Genomic DNA, 18,721 nt, shown 5'->3' with positions numbered 1-18,721 from the left:
AGATGAAAATGAGGTTGTTAAGTATCATCCTAAAAGAGAGAAGGGCATCTAGGGCACAAATAAAAGGGTGAGCCCTGGTCAGGAGCAATGCCAATTCATTCCCTGAGGCTAGAGAAAAGGAAGAGATTGAACTCATGGAGAAATTTTGTATTGTAGAGCAATTGGAGATGAGGACATCTCCATCCAATCATATAGCTGTTCTCAGTGGGCTTGTAAAATTGTTGTCTAATGATGCATGAAAGAGGGGAGATAAAATTGGAATCAAGGGATTAAGAAAAAAGCTTTAGATTATTCCTCTCTGTAAAATGTGATCAGCAAATATTCAGAGATGTATAAAAGATGGCATTGCAGTTATGAGGGCCTAGATGAGGATAAAGAGCATGGTAGTTGGCCCAGTCAGTTTGATTTCATTAAGTAAGAATGAAGGTGATCAGTGGGGCTGACTGACCCATGGTGGGGGCCATCTAAAGAAAAGAGGCAAAGGATTCAAGAGGGGAGGGTGTTTTGTTGAAATTTTTTATTATGTCAAAATTAAAGGAAAGGAGAGGAAGGTGTAAAATGATGGATTAGAAAGTTTGGGGGCAGCTAGGTGGTGCAGTGGTTGATCACTGGCCCTGGATTCAGGAGGACCTGAGTTCAAATCCGGCCTCAGACACTTGACACTTACTAGCTGTGTGACCTTGGGAAAGTCACTTAACCCTCATTGCCCCACCCCCCAAAAAAAGAAAAAGAAAAAGAAAGAACGTTTGGCAAAATACTTTTGAAAAGTTGCTGACCCCTTGATGACAATAGTATGATGAGGGATTAACCAAAAATGTTCTAAGATTTTTGAAGGAACTTGAGGAAACAATTAGTAGTGGATCATAGATTTATAGCTATAAAAGACATTCATGGTTGTCTCAATTCCAACCCCTTCATTTTCCAGAGAAGAATCCTAAGGTTTAGGAAAGTAGCGAGTGGCCAAGCTTGGGATTTGCACTGAAGTTCTTATTCCAAAAGTCATCACTTTTTTTACCTGGTCACTTTGCCTCTTGTTGTGGAACTGTTGGTGAAAATGTGTCATTACAATTAATCGTTATGTCAGAGGTCTGACATATTGTCACCATAGTGACTCCTATCTAGGCAAAGGATCCAAAAGTAGATCCTAAAACTATATTATTGAGATATCTTCTTATTTGGAGCAAACTTCTGGAATTTATAATGAAACACAGGATCATTGAATAGTTAATTGAACATTATCACTTTGTGAGTATAGGGAAAGGAATAAAAGTATTAGTATTGACTAATCTACTTGAGTTCTCTGATGGAGTAAATAAACATGTAGACAGTTCTACACTAAATTCTACACTAAATTCTACACCAAAGAGTATTTAGCAGTTGAGTCATCATATATTAGAGGGAAATTTTTGGTCATGGACAAGGAATTACTTAGAAATTGGAAACAAATGTTTAAGGTTTTCAGAGCTCCTTATTTACATTATCTCATTTGATCCTCACAACAACCCTATAAAATGGGCTAAAAAAACTAAGACTCAGCAGGGTTAAGTAATTTGCCCATGGTCATTTATGTCAGAGGTTAGTGTGGTAACAAGTCTTGACTCGAGACCCATGTTGGAGTGGTGCTAGGCCTTTCCTTCAGGACTCAGATCCAGACTTGGCATCTGAATTAGGGGGAACATGATAGCTTTCAACGAATATTTATTTGAAAAGACTATTATGTAGAAAAAAAAAAGATTAGATTTGGTTTTTTGGACAGAAATCGGAATAATAGTACATTTGGTGGAGAGGCAAACTTCAACTAGATAAAAGAAAAAAACTTCCTAACAATTAAAACTATTCAATACTCTCTCTTCCCCTCAGTAGCCTTCCTTAGAAAATAGTTGCTTCCCCTTCACTAGTGATCGTCAGCCAAAAGCTAGATAAACACATTGGATGTTGAAGAGAGCTATGGCTTGTTCAGATCTGGATGGGACTAGGGAGCCTCTAGGGTTCCTTATAACTCTGAGATTCTGTGAGTAAATAACAGTAATTTACTTGGTATCTGTAGAAAGTCTAAAGCATCTAATTCTTAGTACCATTTCTTCCTCTTTCTACTACTCTGCTGCCATCATGATGTAGATCTGCTTTGTGTGTTGTTTCATGAGTTTCCATGGCCAAATTATTCACCACTAAGAGGCAAACAGAGCTGGTCCTCATACAATAGATGCAATTAGTCATAATGTTATCTTTTAAAAGGATAAATGGAAAAATATGGAGTCCAAACTAAAAAGCATTGTTTAAAGAATTATTTACACCTATGGCCATACTTGTGGATCAGACGGTATAATGAGTCTGCTGTTGACATCAAGGTATAATTAATGGGGCAGCATCTAATGGTACACAATCCATGTAAATCATCAAAGAGATATGTGATCAAATAAGAAATTCGACTGATCATATAATTAGAGCAAGGGGTAACAGACAGCCTGAAAACTCTACTGGTACATGAGTAAATGAATGAAGGCATTTGTTAAGTGCTTACCATGTGCTGGGCACTGTGCTAAGTGCTGGGGATGAAAATATAAGTAAGCAAGACAGTCTCTCTAAAGGGAACTTAACATTGTTAAGAGGGGAAAACAACAGGTAGGGGAGTGAGTGGTAATAGGGAAGTCAGAGTGGATGGTGATTGCAATCATAGGACACTTGATTGGCATGTCATTAGGAATGGCAGTGCTGTTTTGAATATCATTCTCAGCTAGAATGGGGTTGGGTTATATGGGGGGTAGCATGTCACAGAGAAGACCAAGAAGTGACTTGATGGTCCTGAGACCAGGCAGGTTAAGGTAAGAGCCCAGGATCATAGGGCTTGGGACCTTCAGTTCCAGATGGAAATAGAGCCTGGAGCCCAGACACCATAACATGGAGCCATCTGGCAAGTGGCTATATAATGCTCAGAGGCCTACAGGGAGATTCCCAGCCAGTGCGATGAATCTGCTGTGGGGAATTTATGGCAAGACATGCACAAATGTTATGCAGAATGACATTAGGATGAGTTAGGCTCTATACTTTTGGAGTTGGAATGTCCACATTGATGAGATCACTCCAAAGAAGTACTTCAGATTTGGGGGGGGGGGGGACGGGACACGGCAGGGTCATGGAGGTTAAGTGACTTGCCCAGGGTCACACAGCTAATAAGTGTCTGAGGCTGGATTTGAACTCGGGTCCTTCTGAATCCAGGTCCTGTGTTCTATCCACTGTGACACCTAGCTGCCCCCCAGATTATTTTTTTAAAGGAGGGGAGAGTGTAATGGTTTTTTTGTATTAGACTGTATAATCAAGTGGGCCTAGGATATAGTACTTGAGTCTATACGCTTCACAAGACATCATCACATAGTTTTATACTTTGTTTTGTTGGTAGGAAATCATGAAAATTGGTGTGTGCATGCATGTGTGTATTTTTGTATTCTTCCCTCCCCTGACTCACAAGTATATAACTTGTAATGATGTGTGTGTATATGTGCGTGTGCACAGGCATGCATGCATACACAATAAAAATAAAGGGGGGCAGCTAGGTAGTGCAGTGGATAAAGCACCAACCCTGGAGTCAGGAGGACCTGAGTTCAAATCTGCTCTCAGACACTTGACACTTACTAGCTGTGTGACCCTAGGCAAGTCACTTAAGCCCAATTGCCTCCCCCCCCCCCCAAAAGAGATAGTTTTGAAGATTTTTATAACAAGGTTTAAAAAAATTCTTTTGAAGAGGACAAGAGGTAGATGTTAGCACTTCTACTTTTTAGATGGAGAAAACAATGGATGGGCTGAAATTCCGTCAGGAAAAACAAGTACCATTAAATAGGTTGAAGTTCAAAGAGTAGCTGATTTTGGTTTATCAGAAGGAAAAATTTTGTAAATACTTAGAGCTGTTCCAAAAAAGAGTAGCCTTGCAGGTTTGTACTCTTGGTCTCAGAGGTTGTATCTGTTAGATTATTTCATTTTTTTGTGTCTGAATCTGTAGTTCTAAGCACAGTGCCTGGCTCCTAGTAGGCTCTTAGTAAATGTTGGTTGGTTGATTGATGGATGCTTTATGAGGGACTACTGTGTTAGATGGAATCCATCATCTTCCTTCTAATCTTAAGACTTTGTCTATGATACTAATGATGTGGACAGTCACACTGCAAGTTAAGAGCAGAGCAGGATCCAAAATTCAGGCCCCTCTTCTTGCTTCATTATAAAGGAAGAGACTTTAAATTCTTTTTGAGAAGCAAACAACAGTGAAATCAGTTTTCTGGAATGGCTTTTGTATTTTTAGCTTTATCCACATTTTAATTCACATTTGACATGCTTCCAAAACAATACTTCGATTTAGGGTAGCCTTGTTTTCACATACCAGACCGCTGTTGTGAGATGCTGTTAACCACAGTTCCAGTTTGCTGTTTTGGTCGAGCTAGTTGAAACTTTGCTATCAAGTTTTTGAGCAAGCAAGGTGATGAAATGTACATTCTCATTAGTGCAAAGCTGGCTCGTGAGAACAGATCAAGAGAGGAGTGCTGGCAGATGGTCTGACATTACATACTGTGAAGTCTAATTTTAGTTTCCCTGTCTTAATAGTGTCCCTTTAATAAAACTAGAAAACTAGTTGGGTGCATTTTGTAGTGTAATCATTGAGAAGCTTTAGACTAGCATAAGTCCCTTATTATTTTGTTCTGTGTTTTTATAAAATTTTAATATTCACATACTGAAACCCCATATCCTCTTCCGTATGCTTGCTATAAATAATGTTTTCAAGAATTTGTGTCTTGGTGAATTATACTTTAGTTGGTCTTTGAGACAAGTTACATCGATAAAAATATTTCTTCTTTGAAGTGGTGCTGATGGATTATCTTTAACTGACAGAATTTCTAAATATTATTTAGCCAGTTTGCACACCAGCCATATTTTTGGCCACATAATGAAATTCTAAATGTGGAGCATGAACTGATAGTTGGAATGTGACAAAGATCCAGTTTTTGCAGCTGTGACATACATAATCCATCGTGTTAATGTGGAAATTAGGTTATGGTACAACATTTTCTCATTTGTAGTAAGAAAAATTTCCGTGTTTATTGCAGATAAGAGGTCAGAAGGGTCACATGAAAGTCATCAGCTATAGTCATGTTTACTATGGAAGATACTTTTTTGTACAGTGGTTAATGTTTTTACTGTCAGACTAAAAAATTAAGATTAGTCCACTATTAGACAAAAGGCAATTAATTTGAAAATGTTTTCTTTTAACTAGGTTTGCGAAAGCATGATGTTTGTTTTTTAATTACGGTACGACCCACAAAGCCTTATGGCACCAAGTTTGACCGGAGGCGACCTTTTGTTGAGCAAACTGGCCTGGTGTATGTCAGAGGTTGTGAAATCCAGGGCATGCTGGATGATAGAGGACGTGTCATTGAAGACGGTATGGTGACATATTCTTACTTTTAGGCAAAGATTTTTGCATGGAAAAAGTTTCATTGCCTTTTTAACTATATAACAGGTACAGCTTTTATCTGAAAGGCTCTTAAAAACTTTTCAGATTGCTTCTACTCCATCATATATTTGTCTAATTTATCCATCCACTTGTTGACTCCATCTTATAGTATACTCATTGAGATGCTTTCCAGAGGTGTCAAATTTGTGACTTGCAAAACTCTAGTCTGTTACCTGAACCAGATTAAAATGTAATTGGTAAATGTTTAACAAAATGTAAAAAAAAAGTTTTTATGTATATGTAATAGAACATAAGTAATGTTGGTTTGTGGTTTTCTTTGTGACCCGCAGGGATTCATTTCTGTTTGAGTTGGACACCACTGTTTTAGACTGTAGCATGAGTTCCCTATTATTTTATAGTTAATTCCAAGAGAACTTATAAATTCTTTAGAGACCTGTCCCAGTCAGAATTCCTGTTGCAGCTACTATCTTGCAATCATGGCTTCCCTTGAGCTGTTGACTGTGGCAAGCAATGGTGGTGACCTTTGCCACTGCAATTCAGATAACAAGGCATGAGGAATAGAGTTTAAAAGACATTATCCCATCTAAGACACTTGTTAGTTGTGGGCAGATCATTTAACCTCTTTCAGCCTCAGTTTCCTTGTAAAATGGTGATAATCAAACCTATAGTACAGACAGTTCTTCCTTTACTTAAATTCACATTATGGCAAATTCAACTCCCTGTGGGTGGCAGGACCCTCTGCTGACTTGGGCTTTGGCTCCTGCTTCTGGCAGTTGGCAGTGGCAGCACTGGTGTAGCCCTGCCGGGGGTCATATCCAGGCACTGAAGTTGCTCTGGCTGGGGATGGGGGGGTACCAGGCCCTGAAAATGCTTGGACTACATGGGGTGGGGGAGGCACTGAAGCAGTTCCAGTGGTGTGGTGGGGAGCAGAAGAAGGTTTGGGTCATGTTGAAGCCATGAAGAGGGCGGTCAGCAGAATGGTCCACTTAAATTAAGCTAGAGCTGGCTGTACTTAACCTTTAGTGTTGTTGAGGATTATCTGAGATTTTATTTTGTGTGTGTGTGTGTACCTATATACATATACATATATACATACATACTTATATATATAAAATATAAAGTATTTTGCTGTATAAATGTCAGTATTATTTTGTCAGGACCTGTGGTTTTATCAGTGAAGGGTTTTTTTAGAGTAGAAACTCCCATTACTTCTGCAGATCAGCAGTTTGTACCTCATACTCTTAAGAGTGCCTGGGCCATATGGCAATATGTCAGAGGTTTGACTCAAACCCAGGTCTTCCTGACTCCGTTGACTAGTCACTCTTTCCATCATGCCATGTTGCTTCTAAGCTATAATAGCCACCATTTTATATTATATATATATATATATATATATATATATATATATATATATGATGGTATAACATCATCATACAGCATACACTGTGCTGCATTTAATGCTGGGTGACAAAAGCGAATATAAAATGTAGAGAAGCCTGCTTTGAACATACTTTTGCATCCCAGTTGTGATTTTCTGTTGGTTAGGCTGCTGAGAACTCAGTGAAAGACTTGGCTGCTATCCGAGAAGGGCAGTGGGAAATAGGAATTGAGTATGTGGCTAGAATGGGAATCACTACAATGAAGAGAATAGAAGAATTTGAAAAATAGGAGAGGGAGGAAGACAAGTTAATAGGAATAGTATTTGTGTCTATAGCCTTTTTAATGGCCCTAAGTTTCAGTGTATTTAGAATTTTGTTTCATGTCCATGAGGTTTGCCCGTGGAAGTATGTTACAGTGAGAGATATGATTAGTATACAGACTTTAATGAAAAACTGTGCATTGGGCCCTGAAATCTATTGATTTAGCAAATATTTAGGTACCTATTATATATATAATACTGTGTTAAGTACACATTAGAAGATATAAACAAGTATAGGAGTTATTCTTGGCCCTTCAGAATCTTAGTCTTGTTGGGACAGATATTTCATGTACAAAAATGTCTATGATAGGTGGTGTCCTGTTAGTGAAACCTATGGTAAATGCTATGCAAGTTCAGAGGAAGCAGAGATGTAACAGCTAGGAGAGACTTTATGGAGAAGGTGGGATTTGGGCTAAACTTTGAAAGATAAAGTAGACTTTTGATGAATAAAGTTTAGAAGGAAGGTTGGGAAGAAAGGTCACAATTGTAACTTTGATAGCAGTCCTGAACACATTAATTTTATTTTAGGTACTTAATACTTTTTTTTAGTACCCCCTTGAACATATCTTGTTTAATTTGGTTTATTTCTCAATGTATATAGGACCTGAACCCAAACCTAGACTAAGAGGAGATTCAAGGACCTATAGAGTATTTCTTGATCCAAACCAGTATCAGCAAGATATGACCAATACTATCCAAAATGGAGGGGAAGATGTATATGAGACTTTTAATATCATCATGAGAAGAAAACCAAAGGAGAACAACTTTAAGGTATACAGTATGATAACTTAATTAGGGATTCTAGGATTTAACCTGGGAAACAAGGTTTACAATAGCTTTTATACAAATATAAAGGGTATAACATGGATTTAAGGGATATAATATAGTTTTCTGACAAGTGAAAAGATTCAGTGAAAGAATCCTGATCATTTAATACAAAGCATTGCCATAAAAATTTAGCATATTAACTTAAAATGGAGAAATCCAAATGAAAATCTTTGTCTTTTGAAGACTTCTGTGGGTGAGTTTGGTGATCTTCAAATGTAAACTGAATTTTACTTAAAAGTCAAGTGTGCCTTACTGAAGGTATAGCTTTTTTCTTTTTCAAAGCCATTTACTCAACCAATATGTAGCACTGGTGTAGAAGAGTCCTTTTTATTAATATTTGTCATTCAGGCAGTATTTTCCTGATGAAACTATATGACTGTCAGTCATGAATTACTACAGTCTGTATGACACTTTGTTAAAAAAATTTCTTAACTATTTGATTCAGCATTGAATCTCTGAGAAACCAACTATATTGATATTATCTTTTTATTTCTTCCTCCAAAATAGTATTTCTGTATTTTATGATCTAATAGAGATTAGTTCCCTAGTTGGAACTCACAAGGCCATGGCCCTTAGCTTGATTCCTATTTGAGCCAGATAGTGTTAAGGGATTTAGAGGGTGGAAGAAACCAGAAGTCAGTCTTCCTCCGTTTACAAGCTCAGAGACATTTAGTGACTTGCCCAAGGTCAAATAGGTCACAGAATATGAAGAGGAAGGGGTCTCAGAGGCCATCAAGTCCTACTTAAGAGGAAGAATCCCACATGTAACATCCCTGACAAATGGTCACCCAACTGCTAATGAGCCGGAGGACCCACCAACTTTCCAGGCAGCCCATTTCACTTTGAGAGGTAGCGTTAATTCTTTTTTTTTTTTTTTTTTAGTGAGGCAATTGGGGTTAAGTGACTTGCCCAGGGTCACATAGCTAGTAAGTGTTAAGTGTCTGAGGCCGGATTTAAACTCAGGTACTCCTGACTCCAGGGCTGGTGCTCTATCCACTGTGCCACCTAGCTGCCCTGTAGCGTTAATTCTTAGAAAGTGTTTCCTTATCTCAAATCTAATTCTCCATGCCTTCAAATGTTGCCTGTTCTTTTAAGTTACTCTGTTTCTTTCCTGTGATTTCATAATCCTTAAATTGCTTTCTAGTCTTCATCTGATATTATTGGCAAAGGCAAAGAAGAATCCTGACCTGTGCCAGGAGATTTGAGTATAGAAGAAAGACACATAGAGAAGAAAGGGCAGTAGGAACACTGAACCTAGGTCCTTATAGGATCATGGCTCACTGGCAATGACTCACCACTACTTTGAGAACAACTGAAAGGACATACAGATTAGGATCAATATCAGTATATGGTGTGGTCCATTGAATGAATAGTTGGTTCATTAAGAATGAAAAAGACTGATTTTATATATATTTTTTTTTACCTTCTGATTCTGCTGATCGAGCTAGCAGTTCTCCTATTTTTAACAGGAATGTTGAAAATATTCCAAATCGTGATTCTTTTAGCTCTTCAGAGAATAGTGGTTATTAATATAAAAACAAGTTTGAACATGTTTATTGAAATAAAATTTAGAGAAAAATATTATCTTCCCTTGGAAAGGGAAGATGAATTTTCAGAAAAGTAGATTATTGTTCTGTCCATTGGATTTTTGTAAAGTAGACTTTTTCTCACAGAGATATATTTTCATTTCCTTGAGATCTTAGGATCATTGGGAGATGGTGCTGACACTGCATTCATCGAAGGGTGGTAGGGTTATTGTTTGTCTTAAACACGTATTTATGGCAGGCATTTCCAACCAGCTTCCCTGCTGGGAGTGCCCATGAACTGACCAGTTATGTTGAACTGGATAGCAGAGGCTCTGTTCTTTTCTATAGAATCTTTATTTGATGTCAGAACTTTACTTCTCATCCTTGTGGTTTCTCCTTGGAACTTCAACTCCTGGTTCTGTTGATGATTCAAAGGGGAATGAATACTTGTGTGTGAACTTTTTGCCATTTTCTTGTTGAGATTGAGCATAGTGGAGTAGATACTTACGTTCATCAGACTCTAATCAGCCCAAATTATGTATATGTATATGTATAAACATAATTCTGTAATGAAGATTAAAAAATTTAAACACATTTTTTTTTTTAAGTGAGGCAATTGGGGTTAAGTGACTTGCCCTGGGTCACACAGCTAGTAAGTGTTAAGTGTCTGAGGCCGGATTTGAACTCAGGTACTCCTTACTCCAGGGCCGGTGCTCTATCCACTGCGCCATCTAGCTGCCCCAACACATTATTTTTTGATATATATCATTCATGTTAAATCCTAGGTAATAATCTAAATTAATGAGCTGTAGTACTTTTGTGCTTAATTACTAAAGTATGGTTAGAACCCTTAGTTGGAAGTAGACTGTCTCCTCTATTAAAATACACTTTTACTGTAAAATAATTGTGTTTCGTGAGAATTAATTTAAACTGTAGTGTATCTGAATTTTAAAACCACCAACCGTTTTGTGTGTGAGTGTGAGTGTGTGTGTGTGTGTGTGTGTGTGTGTGTGTGTGTGTGTGTGTGTGTGTGTGTGTGTGTTTGGTTTTTGGCCGATGTGTAAGCAGGATTCATTAGTATGACTTGGATTTTTGACTGCTAATTTGGAAGAAGGGGATGATGGGTGGTTCAAAGAACATGGATCAATGAAATTCATAAATTTCCAAAATCATTATTTTAAGCAAGGGCTTCATACTCCTTCCCTACATAACCTTTTTTTTAAACCTAGAATGTTAAAGTTATATGAAAATAATTGTGGTTACCTTTTGTTACCATTGTAATTATTGATATGAAAAACTATTTTCCAGTGTTTGTGATTGCTTTAAATTCAAAGGCTTCATATATTTCCATTGTAGCTAAATAACCACAGAATTGACATTCTTGAAAGACTAGTGTTGATCAGGCTGCTACCTTATTTTTCATCTGTTGGAAAGACTCTAAATGAAAGTGTTTTTTGTAAGTAGTAGCCTAAGCCACTGAAACATTAAACACTTATTTAGTATAATTGTTATATATGACAGGTAGCAATTTTCCATGTGAAGTCAGTGATATTCTCTCTATCTGGGCAGTTTAATGTATGTTTCCTCTAATATTATTTAGTATGAGTATATCATGAATGTATTTTGGTTTTTTTCCTTGTTTATCTCTTTAAAATCTTTAGTTATTTGGCACCCAGAACCTGTTTTTCACTTTTTTTTTGTTCATAATAATGTTAAAGCAACAGCTTAGAGCTATTCCTGTTCTATACTGTAATTAGTTCTGAGGTTCCTGAGAATTAAGGTCAATTCCTGTGATTGAAATTATATCTCTTCAGAAGAGCAGAGTGCTCTGTCCTCCTTCCTTCTCAAGCTGTGTCATCAGCCATTAACTAAGGGATTCACATTGTCCCTTTTTCTCTTTCTGAAGTAAACAGCAAAAAGTTGAACCCATGCTTGGAAAACTGTACTCTGTCTTCTCTCCACAATTTGGTTCCAGTTAAATTTGTATACAATAGAGGACATTGATAATGTAAGATGGCGTCCACTTGTTACAATACTGAGTTAAAATTTGGTTTTCACAGTGCCTTACTTCTGGTATCTAGAATATAATTGAGCTAGGAAATTGAAAATAAGGGAAAAGACCAGGGAGGGGGAAGAGTACCATCCAAATGGTGACTAAAGAAAACATTTTAGACAGTGTGGTAGCAATCTATTTGGAGTCCATCCCCTGAGCTTGAATCTTTGCTCTTGTAGGTACTACCTATGTGGATTTGGGAAAGTCACTACTTTGTGTTTCACTTTCATTCTCTTTAACATGAGAGGGTTGTAATAGATGAATAGACACATGAAAGCTTACCAAAAGGTCAAATTAAATTGGTGATTTACTGGTTTAACTTTATACCCAGCACCTGAGCTCTAAAATAACCCCTATTTGGGCATATATTCTAAGTACAGAGGAATGGAAGGTTATGCTAATGAAGATTTCTTTTTTACTACTTATTCTGATATATTAATTGGTAAACTGCCTCCTGATGGGGCTTAAAGGTCCGTTGAATTGTTTCTATCTCTGTAAAATGAGGGGTTTGGGATCAGTTGATTTCATAAAAGTATAATATTTAGAACTGGAAGGATCCTCAGGAAGTACTTAGTTAAATCTTATTTTTTAAAGATGAGAAAGTAGGCCACAGAAGTTAAATGATTTGCTCACGGTCACACATGTGGAATAAGTAAGAACTGGAGTTTAAGTGTGGGTCTTCTATGTCGTGCTATTTCCACTGTACTTGGATGCTTAAGGTCCCCAGCTCTAATATCTTGTAATTCTGTAATCTAGAATCATCAAATAATTGAGAAAATATCTAGTCTAACCTAATTTTACCTATTAGGAAATTGCAGCCCAAATCTTTTGGATTGGTATATGTAATCCCAAACTAAGGTAGCCAGCAGTTATGTTCCCCATTGAGCTTGACAAGTCAAATACATTATTGTTAGATTGTGTACTAGTAGATTCCATTTGACTAGTTTAGTCTTCCTTATTATTTCTTTTTTTGTTTGTTTTTGGGGTTTTTTTTGAGAGGCAGTGAGGGTTAAGTGACTTGCCCAAGGTCACACAGCTAGTAAGTGTTAAGTGTCTAAGGCCGGATTTGAACTTGGGTCCTCCTGAATCCAGGGCCAGTGCTTTATCCACTGTGCCACCTAGCTGCCCCCTTCCTTATTATTTCTACCATTTTATTTCAAATGACCTTCATTGTAAAATTATAGTGGACTCTGGTTGTCCTGATGAAAGCAACCCTTTATTCTTTGGAGTGATTAATGAAGCTTGTTTGATACAAGACATTCAGTCAAAATATAGAATAAGAAAAACATAACATTCTATGTACTCATTCTGAATTAAAGAGTGTTTTAAGGTGCCAGCATTTGAAAGGAGGAAGAACATTATTATTATTATTATTATTATTATTATTATTAAAATATTTTTTCCTTTGTATAGCATCATAGTATAAATGTGGTTGATTTCAGACTCAACAGGTCCTCCTGTAAGTTTCAGAGAAATTTGTTATTAGCAATTGCTAATTGCTTTTATCCTTCTGTGAGTTTCCCTATTAGCTATTATTACACTTCTCTTTGTTGACCATTTCAGGTTTATTAGGTTATATGCTATTTCCCTGAAATTCTGGTTATTTTTGTAAATTTTTTTTCTAGGGTGGGAGGTGAAAGTTTAAAGAGTTTCAAAGTGGAAACTATTTCTTTATAGACTCTTTCTATAATGTTTACTTGTTGCTATGCAGACCCTGAGTCAGATTACTCTCCTTTCCATTAGGAACCAAGTGCTAAACTCATTTGTGTCATTATGTCTAAATGACCTCCTAATGGATAAACTGTTCTAGTTAAGTTTGATCTTTTGTTTAATTCAGTCTTTGGTATCAGTAGAAAATATAGTTGCTGATTCAGTCTAGCCAAGCACCTGTCAGCAGAAAATAACTTCTTGCCCTGAAACACTCTGGAATGCTGGATTAGTTTAGAGAGCCAGTTCTGCATGCCAGTTGAAGGAAGCTCAGATGTTTGAGATGTCACATTAACACAATCATTTTGTTCTGTTACTGACAGGCTGTATTAGAGACCATTCGCAACTTGATGAATACAGACTGTGTGGTACCTGACTGGCTACATGACATCATCCTAGGATATGGAGACCCAAGTAGTGCCCATTACTCAAAAATGCCTAATCAGATTTCCTGTCTTGACTTCAATGATACTTTTCTTTCCATTGATCACTTAAAAGCCAGTTTTCCTGGTTATAATGTCAAAGTTACTGTGGATAACCCAGCCCTACAAGTACCCCCTTTCAGGTAAGGTCAGAGACCGATGTACTGAATTTTAGAAATCAATTTTTTGCCATTCTCTAGTTGAGGAAGGAGTTTGAAAGTATTTGGATAATGTGACAGGATTTTATATGAGTTTTTTATTCCTGCTTTGCAATGTGTTGAGTAGTGATGCTTATACTTTTTTTAGTTGTCTAGTACATGGCTAACCTAACTACAGTGCAAGTGTTATTTGAAAACTACAAGAAAAGTCATCTAATATAGTACCATACACTCTGCCAGTGTTTGTTGCCTGAGTGCTACTTTGTTAATAGCTTTTTACTGAAATGTATTCCAAGTATGCCATTATTCTAATAAAGTAGCATATCATATGCAATAAGATTGAAAGGGAAAATTCTTTTACTCTGGTTTTCTTTCATAAATTATAAAATACTTACTTTCTATGATTTAATATTAAATAAATGAATTTTACTATGATTTTAGAATGAATTTTACTATGATTTTTATCAGCATGGATACCCCCACTGATAAAGACCATGGTTACATCACCCCTTTTATCCTTGATTCTAGTTTTTTTTCCCCACAAATTGTTTACAGAGAATTTATCCAGCTTGCCTGAGACTTTTCTCTTACTCATTTAGTATCTCAGGCCATCTGCATGTAGTATCTCATCCTTTCTATAGTCACGTAGCAAGAATGCCACATCCTGATTCTGCTTCTTACTTCCTGTGTCATCATGGGCCAGTTATTTAGTCCCTTGGGACCTCAGTTTTGTTATCAACAAAATGAGGGGGTCATACAATATGAACTCTAAGACCCCTTTTAATTATAAATCCTGTTGACCCAATTAACCAAATTTATTAGTTTAAAAAGTTGGAAAGTCTTAAACTCAAGGGGGTGGTGTACAAGAAAGTGCCCAATTCATTATGATTGACTTCTTGTCTTCCTTTGTCTTGAACTCTGGAAAGATGTTAATCATTTAAAATAGAGCCAGTGCTGTAGGCATGATGGCTCAGGGCCATAGAGGAGTGCTACTTTCTCCTTTGGGAATTAGGGCCTATAACATTCAACTAGGATTTAAAACAGATCTAGATAACCTGAACTTTCAAGAAATAATTAAACTTTGTGTATTGTAGGATAACTTTCCCAGTAAGAAATGGGAAAGGGAAGAAACGGAAAGAAGCAGATGGAGAAGATGAAAATATTGAAGAAACTGAAACTTTAATTGTTGAGCCTCATGTTATTCCTAATAGAGGTCCTTATCCTTATAATAAACCCAAACGGTAATGTCTCTTTATGCAAATATATCTATGTAACTATGTAACATAGATTTTACACACACACACACACACACACACACACACACACACACACACACAATACATGCTATGTATACATATGTTCAATATATACTCTAGATTGGGTACAAATCACCTTAACATTAATGCTTAGTAATTGGATGATCTTTATGCTTTCTAGTTAAGCTACATTTTAAATTCTTTAGGTTAACAGACTCTTCTGAAAGCCCTAGTTAAAACAGATTTGTAACAAGATATCTGGCATTCTGGGCCCCTATTTCAGATGTGGGAGCCAGAAGAATACCTCAGACTTTTTTGGTATTCTACAGTTAATAGCTTTTTACTGAAATGTACCTATGCTTGTATGTTATTAGCATTGTTTCTGGTGCAGTACTTTTTAAACCTAATTTGTGTCCTGCTATATTTCCTGGTTGCGAGCTGGAGCTCAATACCTTCCTTCTGTTGGGGTTAGGAGGTGGTTAGGGAGACTCAGTGCTATGGCAAATGCACTATAATCAGTACTGGAGGAGATTTATTCTTTCATTTTCCCCAAGAATCTCCCAAGGTAATATAACAGTATTGGTAATCATCCCCGGAAGATGCATTCAGCTTTACTTGACCTTTAGGATGGGGCATTCAGGGACTTTTGAAATGATTAGGGAAGAAGATCCTTTTCCTTTTGGTCTAAATTTCCATTTTGAATAATTAATATAGCTCACATTCATCAAATGCTTTGCGTATATTATTTTATTTCATCTTTCTTTGCCTATGAGGTCATTTATATTTTCTACCAGTTTTAATCTGCTATTTTGTTTACAGCAACACTATTCAGTTTACACCTACTCAAATAGAGGCTATACGTGCTGGAATGCAGCCTGGATTGACTATGGTAAGAGAGTTACTATTTAAGAATTTCTTGTATTGATCAAAAAAATAAGTACTCCATTAAAAAATTATGGATATTTTTTGTTTTTATATCAACTTAGTTTCCCAGTATTTTCTTCCTCTTGCCCTTACCCAAAGAACCAGCTGTTATAATGAAGAGTTTTAAAAGGATTGAAAAAGGTAGTTGAATAAAAGTAACCAACATCACAACCAAGTCTGACAGTTGATAGAATGCCTCACATCTATAGTTTTCCACTTGTGCAAAAATGAGAGGGGGGCGCACTCTTAGTCCTCTTCTTTGGGACCATTCTCATTCATTATAATTACACAGACAGTTTTATTGTTGTTGTTCAGTCATGTCTGACTCTGTGACCTTTGGGCCATACTGTCCGTGGGGTTTTCTTGGAAAAGATACTGGAGTGGTTTACCACTTCCTTCTCCAGTGGTTTAAGGCAAACACATTAAATGACTTGTTTGTTCAGTGTTACACAGCAAGTATCTGAGGCAGGATTTGAATTCAGGTCTTCTGACTCCTGGCCCAGTGCTCTATCCACAGAGCCATCTGCTTCCTGTTTCTTCCAGAACAGCAGTTTGTGTTTTTTGTATCATAGAATTCTTATCCATTATCATGTTGATGAGTATCCAGTTTGTTTCCAATTCTTTGTTACTAGAAAAAATAAATAGTACTTCATTGTGTTTGAAGAACTTTCAGCTCTTATTCTGATCAAGAATAGGATCATACGATTTAGAGCTGGAAGGGTCAATCAACCTAGTCTTCACATTTTAAAATTAAGAGAACTGAGGCTCAGAGGAGCAATGTAGCTGGGGTCTATTAAGTAGCAGTGTTGAGATTCAGATCCAGATCTTCTTACTCTAGATCCACTGTTGTTTTCTTAGCTACCACATTAGTTCATAGTGAGTACTTAAAGGAATTAGAGCATCCTGTGCATTTGGTAGACCTTCGTGACATTCTTAATTACTCATTTCCAGATGAAAAATTCAGTTTTAAAAAATATTTTTTGAGTATCAATCATGTACAGTGTTTCCCTGATCACTGTGGAGGTGACCCTGGATTCCTGAAAGCCATTCTAATAGTGCAAGCTCTGACTTATTGTACCATTCTGAAGAAGCTTTGGCTACTTTCTTAAATTCATCACTGGTTGGCAGACCATTTGTTGACATTCTTTGGCCTTAACTTAAACAAAGATCAGTACAAAAGAATGTAAGTACCCTGTGGTACTCCTACTTAAAATTTATTGATGCTTTTTGTTATACTGAGTTGCTTCCAAATAGACACTCTCTGCTCTCTTCCTGGTAGAGAATTCTTTTTTTATAACGAAGAAAGTAGTTAAACAAGTCCAGCCAACACTTCAAATGTCTCTGACAACTTTCTATATGTGTGGGCCCCCCATCTCACTAGTGAGAGACTGAAAGTATACGTCTTCATCTTTTACTTGGACCATGGTGTGTCATTGACTTTAATCTTCATTCAGATTTTAGAGTTGTTTTCTTTATATTATAGTCATTATGTTTGTTGTTCTCCTCGTTATGATATCTTCCATCTATAGTGGATGATACAAGTCTATTTCCCTGAATTCCTTATATGATACAATAATATTTAGATTGCCCTTGTTTATTCTGTAATTTCCCAATCAATATGCATTCAGTTTTTTTGTTGATGTGGTCTCTTTCTGTTTCTGAAGTGATGGAGGATGACTAATGGAAAATGGAGAGGATGCTGAGAATCACAAAGTTTCTAGACTGTCTATAAATAATATTAACTGTCAGTAGTCAAAATGTGTGATCTCTAGTGTATACCAAGTGTATACAGTACTGAAAGAACTGAATCATACCAATTTTGATATTTTACTCTAAGTGAAACCTGAATTCAAAAGGGAAATGACAACTAAATGAAATGATAGCATAAGGTTTTCCTTAGAATTACAAGTAAAAGAAGTGACAGAAATATTTTTATCATACCTTGTGGACTATATAGAAACCTTATGACTATATATAATGAATGTAGCAGATACTGGACAGAGTGAGCAGTAGCTAAGTTTTTTGTTTTGTTTTGTTTTGTTTTTGGGGGGGGTGGGGTGGCAATTGGGGTTAAGTGACTTGCCCAGGGTCACACAGCTAGTAAGTGTTAAGTATCTAAGGCCGGATCTGAACTCAGGTCCTCCTGAATCTAGGGCCGGTGCACCATCCACTGCGCCACCTAGCTGCCCCAGTAGCTGAGTTTTAAAAAATGGAATTGGATGTATTTTAACAGGAACTGATTGCTTACTCATGCCACCTTTAGAAAAGACCCTGATCCTTCCCAGTTTGTGGAACAGAATCTCCACTCTCCTTAACTAATTAGTGTATATTTTGTCTTTATTTATCAGTGTATATTTTTTTCTCCCCTTCTCTCCCCCCCCCCAAAAAAGTTTAGCTATTTGAAAGCAGAGACTCTTTAACACTGTGCTCTACACATAGTAAGTGCTTAATAAATGCTTGTCAAATTGAGTTGAGTGTAGGAGCTTTTTCTGCATCAGTAGTCTATGCATGATCACTTCACAATTTGTAAAAACAAAGAACAAAATCAACACTGAACAAGAAGGAATAAAAATGAGATGGAAATATAGCATTTATTTGAGACATTTCCCACTTCTTTTAACAAACTGTTGGTTTCAAAAAATGAGAAATAGATAATTGCACATATGGAGACATACTTCTTAAGCCAGTTTAAT

General features: G+C 36.7%; 1 protein-coding gene across 1 annotated transcript in view; it reads left to right on the top strand.

The window, feature by feature from the left end:
• Positions 1 to 18,721, top strand: part of AQR (aquarius intron-binding spliceosomal factor) — a 106,286-nt gene that overhangs the window by 50,598 nt on the left and 36,967 nt on the right. Inside the window, exons 18-22 of the mRNA XM_043986744.1 lie at positions 5,255 to 5,422; positions 7,756 to 7,925; positions 13,592 to 13,833; positions 14,943 to 15,089; positions 15,924 to 15,993. Of these exons, the coding sequence (XP_043842679.1) occupies positions 5,255 to 5,422; positions 7,756 to 7,925; positions 13,592 to 13,833; positions 14,943 to 15,089; positions 15,924 to 15,993 (797 nt within the window). The remainder of the gene's footprint in view (positions 1 to 5,254; positions 5,423 to 7,755; positions 7,926 to 13,591; positions 13,834 to 14,942; positions 15,090 to 15,923; positions 15,994 to 18,721) is intronic.

Source organism: Dromiciops gliroides, chromosome 2 (genome assembly GCF_019393635.1).
Source record: "Dromiciops gliroides isolate mDroGli1 chromosome 2, mDroGli1.pri, whole genome shotgun sequence".
NCBI lineage: Eukaryota > Metazoa > Chordata > Mammalia > Microbiotheria > Microbiotheriidae > Dromiciops > Dromiciops gliroides.
The sequence above is the reverse complement of the archived record's forward strand: the minus strand, read 5'-3'. Positions and strand labels throughout refer to the sequence as shown.